The sequence below is a fragment of the Amphiura filiformis genome, chromosome 9, assembly GCF_039555335.1.
Source record: "Amphiura filiformis chromosome 9, Afil_fr2py, whole genome shotgun sequence".
NCBI lineage: Eukaryota > Metazoa > Echinodermata > Ophiuroidea > Amphilepidida > Amphiuridae > Amphiura > Amphiura filiformis.
Genome location: NC_092636.1, coordinates 66,841,589 through 66,854,204, shown reverse-complemented (window position 1 = coordinate 66,854,204; position 12,616 = coordinate 66,841,589). Strand labels below are relative to the sequence as shown.

Sequence of the window (12,616 nt, the reverse complement as noted above, 5' to 3'; positions counted from 1 at the left end):
ACATTTAAACATAGCATGCAAATTGATTTGACATGTTTTTGGGAGTTAGTATTGAGCAATACACGTTTGAAGCAAGGTCATGGTAAGATGATGAACAAATATCCAAATTTTTGTGAGTAATGACAATAGCAATATCAAACTGAATGATATCACATTGCTCGTGAACAGTATGCTTCGACTATATTTATATACGTATTTATAAATACGCACGTGACCCATTGGCACGACGGTCCAAAACCAGCAAACATGAACATGTCCTCATGATGTTGAAAAAGGATAGGAATTCTTTATCTTTAGATAAATATCATCAAATTGAAGTATTAATTGAATAGCAAAATTATTACACATGGGGGGGTCCGAATTTGTAATATGTTATCAAAAAGTATTTGCCGACGGAAAAATATTTATCTACGAAAACGTTTACAATATGATCACAAAGTTGAACAAAATTCACCATTTTGCTGCACAGTAGTCTCGTGCTGTTTACCGTCTTTGCATTTGCATTTGCACAAAAACGATTCTCTTATAAACCATCTCCGCACAGTGTCCACATCGATACACCTGAGCACACATTTTCGTTCAAGAGCTTCCCAGCAGAGAACAGCAAGCAGTGAATTGTCTCCACCATCTTTGATTACACTACACGGCTGAGTTGTATGAGCAAAGGAGCTTATAGCTGGAAAATGTGCCTCTATCAAGTGTTCCCTTCATCCAATCAGAATTATTATTATATTATTATTTTTTATAAGCTAACACTTCCCCCTAAAACACTTTTCGTCACTTGGTCAACATATAACGCAATTCAATGTTATCAAGGCAAATGTGGTAAATCTGTTGAAAACTACCTATTCAAGCACATTTTTGACCAAAATGTAGGTTTTAAAAGTCAAGACCTCAAGTGTTCCTTACAATATTTGTCAAATTTTATGTCATTAAATGAAACAGCACACTTATATCGTCACTAAAATAAGCAATAGCCAATTCCCTTTTGTAAATATTGTGCAAAAAGTTACTATTTTCGCTTGTTTTGTCATACTGTTGTAAATTCAATGAACTATGACTTTGCTAAAGAGCGCTTACAAATTGATATGAAATGTACAAGAAGACCACCCACTATGTCACTTCGAGATTTACAATCTACAAGCTGTTATGGCAGCGCGGAGGTGGTCACATGCGTATTTATAAATACGTATGTATAAATATAGTCGGAGCATACTGATGAAGGGGCACGTATACAAGGAGAAAACAAATAAGTTATAATTGCTTGTTTCACTGGTGTCAACGCATTCACTGCCAGTCAGGAAAAAATAACATTAAAGATTGATGAAGGTTATACCAGTAGACCATCTCTTTTTCGATTAAAAAAGAAATTTGTGTTTCATGATCACCTATGCATCATGGGTACTCAAAAAAGCTCTTAAACCTATTTATTTTAATTATTTATATACACACTTGATTGGTTTTAGATTGATGCATTAAATATTTATCATGATTTTGTTTTTCTCTACTAACTCAAGACACGTTTATCAATAATACCTTAGCAACGTGTTCAATACATTGGGATGGCGACTTTCTTTCTCTTAATAAGCCATTTTCAAGAGTACCTTAGCTACACGTTCTATAATTTATTAAATGCAATAAAAGCTAATAAAGGGAACATTACGTGTTTCATGACAAGAATCGAAGTGAGTTGGCGGCGCAGCAAATGCATAAGACCCTTACTAACACATTGCTGTTCTGATGTTGCTCTATTTTGTGCTTATGACTTATCAGCCTCTTTTATGTTAAAACATACATTGTGATCAAATTCGGATCAAAATGTTTCTCTTTGGATGTGATTCCGTAACTGTGGTTCTTTTGGTGTTTTCATTGGCAGGTGAGTAGACGATTTTAAACCGAATTGATCTGTTTCACTAATATTAAATTCAAAGGTTATTAAGCAATGGAATACTATGTGAATTCCCAGCAACCACCAAAATATTTTTAAAAACGGGTTATATGTTGTGGTTTCGGTCAAAACGCTTTAGTAACATTTAAATGTTGGGTTATATAAAGGTCATGTAAACATTCTTAAAATGGTTTATATGGAAAAACAATTGTATAAAAAAAATTTACAAATTATTTTGTCAACATTTAATAACATAATGTTAGAACGTTTTGCATTAAGTTTTCAAATATGTTTTCTGAATGTCATTAAAACTTTTTATAAGCTTTATATAAATCAACATTTAAACGTTTTCTATAAAACGTTTTTGTGTTGGCTCGATTGCAATGGCACAGTATTTATCGAGCAATAGATCATAATTGGAGATCCACAAGGATCAATACGAAGTCCAATTGTTTATACGGTATATGATGTTATCCATCTAGATACATAATATGTCTTTATGTAATATTTTGAAAGTATGTTTGTTTACAATGTTGCTTTCACAGAAACATTTGATTATGTCGCCTGTAATAATTGTTATGTGCATCGTGAAGAAACTCATAGTATTAAATGGCGTTGGTTTGTCACACAAAAGGATAGCTGTTCATGTGATATGTTTAAATTTGGCGGACATAACGATAACGTTGCTGTGGAATATAAGACATCTAACACACTATTTCCGTCACACTGCTGTAAGTTGATTCAGACCTATTATATTCCTCTGTTTCTTTTTTGTAAGTTAAAGCCATAATGTACGATTTCTATTAAATTTTAATTTCATTATTCTTTACTCAAAATGCTGAAACATTATTCCAACAGCACCTGGTGATGAAACGCAAACACCGAGCGTTCCAACAACACCTGGTGCAACAGTGACGCCTTTGCCGATAAGCACAATGGTATCTAACCCTAGCCAAGGGGAAGTCAAATCGCCCTTTATCAACAGCTGTGAGCCAAAATGTAAGATATCTGATTTTCTGATATTTACACTGTGTTACAACTTACAACCATTTAATTTGTAGTGTTTTGTAGTTAATATATTAGAGTTTCTGACCAGATAATAATTGTTGTTATTTTTTTATGTATATATTAGATCAAATTACATGTAATTTACAATTTAAAATCGCTAAATGGGCAAAGAGGGCGAACCTGTGTTCACAAGCCGGAGTGCCCCTCTTTCGTAGCGATTAGGACAGACTCCTCCTTTTAATGTTGCTGCCGGGGTTATGCTGCTGCGCCACCGCCCTCCACTATAACTATAATTCACTGTACAATATTTAATAATATTTACATACGTTTGGGAAGGTTGTCATTCATTCAGGTATAATCAAATATAAAATTAAATTCTTTAAACCATTCAACTGGACTCGCGTTTTTGAGAGGCAACGGTTTCACACCTTATCCTAGGTTTTTGGACAGCACGAATCACACCTTCGACAAGAACGTTGTGATTTTAGACAGGGAGCGCAGGCAGGGGCGTCGCTAGACCCGTATGATTCGGGGGGGTGTACAGCATGTTTTGCCGACGGAAATATTTTGTGAAATGTAGACCCAAATTTTTTTAGCGGACGGCGCTCGAGAATCTAAAAAGTGGGGTAGGAGTCAAAACAATTTTCGATCAAATTTTTTAATTAGTACCTGCTATAACATTAACAATAGGTCTATTACGTAACAACAGTACAATTTCGTACCGACAATCACACCTATACCTATACAACACTTGTCAACAATCACATGGTTTTGACAAAATTATGTATGGGGGGTGTCACACACCCCTTAGCGACGGCCCTGAGCGCAGGTGGTACGAAAGGGAGATGAAGGAAGCGATCTAAACAGTAAAGAAAGAACAGCCTATACCTATACGTCCCTTCCAAACTTAAGGCGGACCGATTGGATTCCTTTATGGCCATATGAATAATTTAACATACTTTTCAAAAGAATTGGGACATTTTTCAATTTTGACCTCCAGTTTAACTTTAATTGACCTACCAAAAATTGCCAGAACTTTTAAAGAATTTGAAGAGGACAGCCTGAACCAACTTGTTCAGCATCCTTCAGGCAAGTCAATGATTTGGTCACGGAACATTACCGCTGCTCCTCTACTAAATCATATAACTTTTTGCAAATGAACCTCAATGCACACCCAGTGTATATAAGTACCACCACCATGATATCATAGTATACCACGACTCTATCACAGTCAAAACGTGAAGAACTACTACTTTTTGACGGCAACTAGATCCTCGCGCAGCATCATCATCATTCGGCTGCGGAGAAGGCGACTACAAGTCCAACATGTTCAACTAAACAATTTTATTTGGCTGCAGCATCCCATCAGTATCTCCCCGGAGGTGCTGGACATACTGTAAGTACAGTGTGCGCGGCCGTCCCGGTTTCCTCTTCCCATGTGGTGGAATATAAATGGCATATTCTTTCACATGCTCGCCATCTTCAAGACGCAGTATGTGGCCGAGAAATTTGAGTTGATGAATCTTGACTCTGGCAAACAGTGGAGTTGGTCAGGTTGTACATGGTTTCATTTGGAATCCGATCCACACGCTTGATGTTTAACATGACTCTGTAGCAAGATGTTGCAAAAGCATTGATCTTGTTTTCTATGTCCTTGGTAATTACCCATGACTCGCACCCATACAGAAAGACAGTAAAACACGTTGTCTGAAACAGCTTGATTTTTGTTTCGATTGGCAGGGACGGCTTCTCCAAAAGCGTTCCAGTTTCCAGAAAGCTGCCCAGGCTAGTGCCTTTCTTCTTTTTAGGTCTCCAACACTAGAGCCCATCTTGGAACCCAAATACTTAAAGTCTGTGACATGGTTGATGGTACTACCATATACTTCAAGTGCTGGTTGGGCGGTACAGTTTGCAGTCATATATTCTGTCTTAGGTGCGCTGATGAAGGCCTAGATCTGCTGCTGCAGTTGAAGTCCTAGTAAGCTGACCCGGGCTATGGAAGATTCCAGCAGGGCAATATCATCAGCAAAATCCAGGTCATTCAACATCTTTGCACGATACCTGCTTGACCGACATGTGTAAGTAACAATTCCAGCGTCATTCCAGAAGTTGATTTCTTCAGAAGGTAGTCTACCAGGATAATGAACAGGAATGGTGCCAACACATCACCCTGAAGCACTCCAGTTGTTACTTGGAAAGGCTCTGAGATACTGCCATCTACCATAAACGGTACTATTGGAGTCCTTTCCATAATGCCGCAGCACTGAGAACATGACGGACCTGTTGATGGAGTCGAAGGTTTTTTTTTGAAGTCCACAAAAGTGAGTGACTGTTAAGGGAAGTTGGTACTCCTTGACGCCTTCCCACGGTTGTTTGATGGGACCATATTAATTTTTCAAACAAAACATCATGTACAACCAAATTTTAGGCTTAAACAGCTAAAAGTGATATCATGCTAATGTATACAAATGCTTTTGAGTCATTCTCAACTTTAATATCCCCTCTTTTACAAAATTATTCACTTTGACAGTATATTTTAAAGCTTTTTCGGATATAAAATGTATCTATTAATGACAAAATTGGTGGCGCTATTTAGTTACTGGAAATTTTTCTTTCAAGCTTTTAATACAAATAATTCCTTTTATTGATTGATAAAATATGTTTATAAAATTTCCTTCTTGCTTGTTTCACCTATCCCAGCTGTTTTAATGGCAGTATTAATCACCTAACCCTTGCAAATAAAGAAATAATTATGATTTAGGATAAATAGCGCCATCTATAGTTTGCATTTAGTTAATAATGAAGCCAATTCTATATATGTGATGCGATCAACCAAAATCAGTCGGAGTCTGGCCGGGGTGCAGCGTCTCTCTTTGTTACTACGGATTTCTCTGGAACTATTTGTGAAGATATTTCAGGCTTCCGTTTATTATGTTTATTTATTCATTATAAGATTCGACACACAATTGATTGTTTGGAGATTTGTTATGCTATTAGAAACTTATAACTAGGACTACATAATGTCTGTGTGCATAACCTTTCTTGCAGATGATATCGTTTGACAAAGACATCGTCCTATTTGTCTATAGGGGCCTACATTCAACATTAGTGGCCCAATAGGGTACCGTATATGTGTTCATTTATGCGAAATTCGCAAATTCTATGTCCGAATCAACTGACATTTTGGAATTCCGGAAATAAGTCAATTTGGGTGGATATATATACAGTAGAAAAGGTTCTTTTTCAGATCCAATTATTCTGGTACTTACTCAGAAATATCTACGATCAACTCATCAAAAAACAGCAACCAGGAAGTTTGGTTACGTCATCAAGACCAAACAGTGTTGCCGTTTCATCAAACATCTAGAAACACCACAACAGAGTGATCAAGATTCCTGATAGGAATTGAAATATTTCTGAGTAAGTACCAGAAAAGAACCTTTTCTACTGATGAACCTGCTTCAAGAAAAAAAAATGGGTGGATATCTGTTGAATTAATCACACCTATAATATGCTATGTCATGTGCGTTTAATCGAAAGCAGGTTACATTAAAAAAACATCTTAGTTATATTAATATCAATAAACGACAATTTCTTCCTTTCAGCATCAACTGTTTACTCAAGTTGTGCCGATGTAAAAGCAAACTCACACACCGTAAACGGGGTTTACTACCTGACTGTTGGTTCAAACGTTATTCCTGCTTATTGCCGATTGGCTTACACACCTGCACGACTGGTATGTTAGTGCTATATACAGGGTGTCCCAGAATGATCTATACCGGGAAAGATGGAATTTTTTAGGTATGAAGGGCATGTTGAATGGTCATATTGTTTTGCATTTAAAGTGCTACAGATATTTAGCTTTCTCAGATTTTTTAGATTTTAAAAATTGGACGTTTCTAGTAGAAGTTATAGAAGATTGCGTAAAAATGGTGAATTCTAAGTTTTGACAACGCAACCTATTTTGAAAATCTGTAACATTACTAACCGTTCAGCACAAAGTTATTTGGAAAAAGTTATGCAGGTATTTTAGTTGTGCCCTGTTCATAATTCCACTAAATAGCCGATATCTATCTATTATTTATGATGTTACGAAGCAATTATTATATGGAATTAAGGATTTGTGGCCTAATCCCATTCTCTCTTTGGCGGTAGTTTTAAATATAGTTATTGTGGTGTGAGGTCCATGTCATTTGAAATGCCTGCAGAGATCGAACTGGTTGTGGTACAGAAAAGACGGCTCCTCAATTTACTGTACAGCAGCGTGGATTTCTTTCAAAAACTTACTGGCAAACCGGCAGCTATGTTGAGATGCAAAGAAGATTTATTAGACGATAGTGTATAACGTAAAGAAGTTTGACGAGCACGGAACTGTCAGGAATCGGCAGAGTGAAGCTTCAGGTGCTCGTAAGACTGTAAGAACTAGAGCGAACATTGCAGCTGTCCGGCAAGCTTTAAGGCGCAACCCCAACAGTAGTTGTCGTCGAAATGTTGTGCCAAACATCCCACGTTCTTCATTTAATCGTATCGTGCCATTTTTGAAAGGTATGCGAGTCGTTTTTCATCGATTTTACATTATTGCATGCCACGCCAAAACAAATAAAGGTAGCGTGCTGAAATTAATAGAATAAGTAGGAGACATGTCCAACATTATAATGCTGGTATCAAAAATAGATACACTGCCCGTCTTCTATTTTTAGTTATTTTTGCAAACACGGTACAAATCATTCTGGGACACCCTGTACATGTATCTAAAGTACAATTCGTTCGATGTTTTGGGTTTTGTCGTTAGACCAGTACTGTAGACAGTGGACATTTTGCCGTTGCGTAGTCATTTCAACGAAGAACCGACAAATCGCAGCGAGCGGAAAACGGTCACATAGTTTGTCGACGGAACGGAAAACACACGCAAAAAGGTTGAACGACTTTCGGCTTCATTCCATAGTGGCGTAAAGTGATTTTGCCCGGGGAACTCGAATATGAAAGTAACGTACCTGAGCCTACCGGAGTTCGACACTATGGGTCTATCGGTGGGGATTTTTGTTGTTAAGAGGGGTCACTCAGTGATGGCTCCAAGATATTGGAGGTCATTGTGTGTGGGAATGCCAACAAGTGGGTGTTATTGACCGTGAAAAATAACTTTCTGTGCAAAAGGTACTAAAAGAAGCTAAAATTGCTACAAAAGTGTTAAATTTGTTCAAAATGGGCTCGAAGTGCACAACAAAAATGGCAGATTTGGTATAAATTTCTACTAAAAAGGGTCATTGGGTGTAAGCTAATGAAAAAGAGGGTCATTGGGTGGCAGATTTGCAGAAAAAAGAGGTCCATTGACAAGCTCACGACACGTGCCAATATATGGAGTGCCCCCTGGGATTTTTGGTCATTTTTTAAAACATAGGTTTTTCTGCTTCTGCTTAAGTACTGACTGTACTGTACTCTCGGTACAGGTCTTGGTCATATGGGAGCAGCAATTAAATTTTGCAGTGGGCGCCGTTTACCAAATTTTCCATGTCCAAGGTATAATACAATGCCGCTTTAAATTGTTCAACATCGGGCAACAAATTCCATTCAATTTTGAATGATGTTCTCTTTCATTTTGCAAAGCCTCGGCAAGCAAAATTAGCTAATTAATTGACAATTACTTTCTTAAATTTGGCGTAAGATTACAAAGTGAAATTCAGTGTTTTCCATAGTGCCGTATCCACCTTACACCACTTTCTATACACGTTTTATAACAGTAAACAAACTAAGGAATATCGGCAAAATGAAAAACATTGCACGGCATACAGGCCTTTCATAACCTTAAAACGCCACTGTGGAATGAAGCCAACGTAATGTAACGCCATAGGGATTACACGGGGGCCGAGATGGTGTAAGGTTAGGACATGTGTTTTGCGTGTTTTCCATATTGAAAGTTATCTGAGGATAAAATATATTGATATTACTACAGAAATTTCCACATTAAGTACAAAATATAATTAATGTCTGATTTACACAACTCGATTTTATGTTGGCATTTCTTCAAACCCAATATTCTCCAAAAGTTGCTTATTCGCGATGCCACACCTTATGGTCAGAAAATGCTTTTACTTTTTAGTTATGTTGAAATCAATAACATATCATGTAGCCATGATAACCTACTTGTGAATGTTAGTTTGAATTGCATTGCATTGAAGTAAATTGAATTTATTTTGATGATAGGTGATTCAAAAACGAATTGACGGAGAGCAAAGTTTCTATCAAAACTGGACGACGTATGAATCTGGCTTTGGTGATCTGTGCGGTAGTTTTTGGTGGGGCAATGCAAACATCAAGATAGTGACATCTACCTACGCGAATCTAAGGGTAAGACTAGAGAAGTTTGCAGGAGAAGTGGCTGCTTATACATACCCAACGTTTCGGGTGGTAGATCCTGATTACACTCTTGATCTGGGATCAGGAGGCGGGCATGGTGATATAGGTGAGACATACACAAACACATTATCCTAACCATAACCCTATATTTTCTCAAAACCAACCACAATTAATGTCACTTTTGAAAGTATGTAATGTATTTCATACCCTGTGACCTGATTCAACATTGTACCACTAAAACGCATAACGTACAAACACTTCACCGGAGCTTGAAACGTACTTTGATGACCCGAATCCACAGCAAACAACAAGGTTTCAATTGGACCGTCGTCGGATTGAAGTGTTTATCGAGTTATCGGAGTCACAACTGACGTAAGCTCGACAACGGACCATCGGACAACCTTAGGCTTTATAATCCGACGTTGCATCAGTTGAAACCTTGTTGCACGGCGAACCATGGTTTATCCCAATTCGTAATCCGTCTTTCACCTCTCTTGACAACATTAAAATTACGTTCTTTTACAACCATCAACTATTTCTATCGCTATTATATTGCATTCTGCCACAAACGAACAAAGATGTTACGATTTAATTTTACCCGATGGGTCATCAAATATTCTTCATTTTCCTCTCTTTCTGTTTCTCCTTCATTCGTAGGTGATAGTCTGGCGAAGAGTAATCCAGGCACCTTTCTTACACATGATCATGGCAGTCGCATAGAGTGTGCTAGCACACTCAATCTGCATACAGGATGGTGGTTCAGTAATGACAGGAATGGAAAAGACTGTCATGAACTACTGGAGTCTAATCTAAATGGAGACTACAAGGCCGCATGCTGTGCAAACGCGCATACGGTGCAAGACATGTATGACGGGGTTGTGTGGAAGAGTTGGAGCGACGAATATACATCTATGAAGACAACTGACATGAGCATAAATATTTAAGCTTTGGAGAAATAACTTAAAGCTTATCCTACGAATTACATTCACTTTCAGACGAGGTTTGTGGGTGTGAATGCAATAAAGCAAATAAATCGGCAATAAATACAGCAATGTTCGACTAAGAATTGTACAGGGCACCTGTCTCATCAACTCCCGGCATCAACTCACTGTAATACCTTACACCGGAGGTAACGCTAATCATCAAATTCGATCGTTAGTAGGGTGGAGCCCACCATAGGTTTTTCTTTACGTAAAATCTGTGATTTTTATTTTCCTCCTGTACATTTTCCGGGCAAAATTATTATTATAGCCTATTTTTTTTATTTACAATCATTTCATATAGCAGCTAAAAGTTGTACAAACAAAACTTATATTTCACTACGTCCATTCAAAAGTTTTTTAAGAAGGGTATTGCGCTGTTCCCGTACCCATGGGTGCTACAGTCTTCTGTCAGCAAGGGAGTCTAGGAGGGAGTCCACATGACAGACGTATAGCTTCATTATGATAAGACTAGCTGAAATTGAACTATTTGGCGGGGATTGGTCAAAAAAGCTGCAATCCATGGAATGATTTCATTTCGGGCACTAATACTAAGTTGCTGTACCGGCTGGATAGCCAAAGTATGATCAATGCAATCAAAAGATTTGGAGAAGTCCGTCACAACAAGGGTGGCCACAGTGTTCGGTTTGTTCAAGGATATTATTGACTTTAAACTTGGTAGTTAGGATAAATATACATTTCCGTTCATAATTAGTATATAGAAATCCATACATGCTCGTGGAATTTTTAGCCGAAAATCAATGTTGGCTATACTTTTTGTACATATAGCCAGAATTTCCAGATTTCGCGTTCACAATATGGCATCATGGCGATATTGTGTGGGGAATGTTTGACATTGTTTGTACGTATTTTGGTACTCAAGTGGGAGACTCATTAACTATACATTGGTAGCAAATAATACTAAACGTATAAAATTCTGACGTTTGAATTTCTAAAAATGATTATAGAGGTTTGAAATTAATAGTAGGAATGGGGGTAAAGTGTGAACAATCAGGCTAGCAGTACTGTGCAAACTGCCTATAGGACTGCAACTGTTTAACAGTCTTGACCCCTTGCTCTGTACTAGGGGTCAGCGACATTTCGGACACTTGACCCCAAAATAGGGTCGTAGACTCTAGGTAGCTTGTTCAGCGATGGCTGGTTCAATCTGATATAAATGGCTTCCTTAACACCACGCTCAAAATATCTAGGTTCCTTGTCAGGGATTTGAACTTCAAACGATGTTGGGGAGACGGTGTTCAAATCTTTGATTTACAAATTGTAACTCTCATACAAAGAGAAATCTAGGCTTTTCGTAATTCCTTGTCATGAGAAATCTGGGACCCTTTTCATATCTTGATATAAACAAATACGTATTTATCAGTCAAAAAGTTACTAGGATGACAAAATGTAACAAAACCAATGTCGTAAATGACATTTTTGGTAAAAATGTGTTTTCTTGTGAAAAGTAACAAAAACAAGGTGTTTTTGTTTTGTTTTTGTATCTTATCAAAAACATTCTGGGCACTTTGTTGCAGATCTCATCACCACAAATAAACATAACATACAAATAATTCCGTCTCCAAATTGATTTTACATGTTTTTGGGAGTTAGTATTGAGCAATACACGTTTCAAACAAGGCCATTCCATTCCGCGAATTTCATATGAATTCCGCGAATTTAATATTAATTCCCCGAATTAAATATTAATTCCGCGAACCAAATATTAATTCCGCGGTTTTAATATTAATTCCACTGTTTTAATATTAATTCCACGGTAATTAATATTTTTAATTTTTTTTGTAATGAAATACTACGTATGTCATATATCAGCCACCGTAGTTTCATGATCATCCATGCATCGTGGATACTCGAAAAAGCTCTTAAACAAATTTCTTTAATTATTTCTATTTACCCTTGGTTAGTTTTAGTTTTATTGATTCATTTAAACATGTAAAAACTTTTTGATTTTGTATATATTTCTTTACCTACTCACGCTACACGTTTATCATCAATATCTTAGCAACGCTTTCAAAACATTAGGACGGTGGCTTTCTAGCCATTGTCAAGAATACCTTAGCTGCATTAATTAACTAATTGCAATAAAAGGAAAATTTTTAATGACAAGAATCAAAGTGAGTTGGCAGCTTAGCAAATGTAGAAGAACCGTGTTTAGACATTGCTAACTTGATCATGTTGATGTTGTTGTATTTTATGGTGGTGTTTCAAATTAAGTCAATGACAAAATAAATACATATTAATAACATACATTTGGATCAAATACGGATCAAAATGTTTCTCTTTGGATGTAATTCCATAACTGCTGTTCTTTTGGTGTTTTCATTGGCAGGTAAGTAGACGATTTTAAACTGATTAGTTCTGTTTC

General features: G+C 37.0%; 1 protein-coding gene across 1 annotated transcript; it reads left to right on the top strand.

Moving 5' to 3' along the window:
* Window positions 1–1,594: 1,594 nt before the first annotated feature.
* On the top strand, window positions 1,595–10,326 carry LOC140160400 (microfibril-associated glycoprotein 4-like). The gene is made up of 6 exons (XM_072183636.1): window positions 1,595–1,876; window positions 2,434–2,619; window positions 2,747–2,887; window positions 6,502–6,632; window positions 9,098–9,356; window positions 9,908–10,326. The coding sequence occupies exons 1-6, from the start codon at window positions 1,819–1,821 to the stop codon at window positions 10,192–10,194; spliced, it is 1,062 nt and encodes a 353-aa protein (XP_072039737.1). The 5' UTR covers window positions 1,595–1,818; the 3' UTR covers window positions 10,195–10,326.
* The last annotated feature ends 2,290 nt before the right edge of the window (window positions 10,327–12,616 follow it).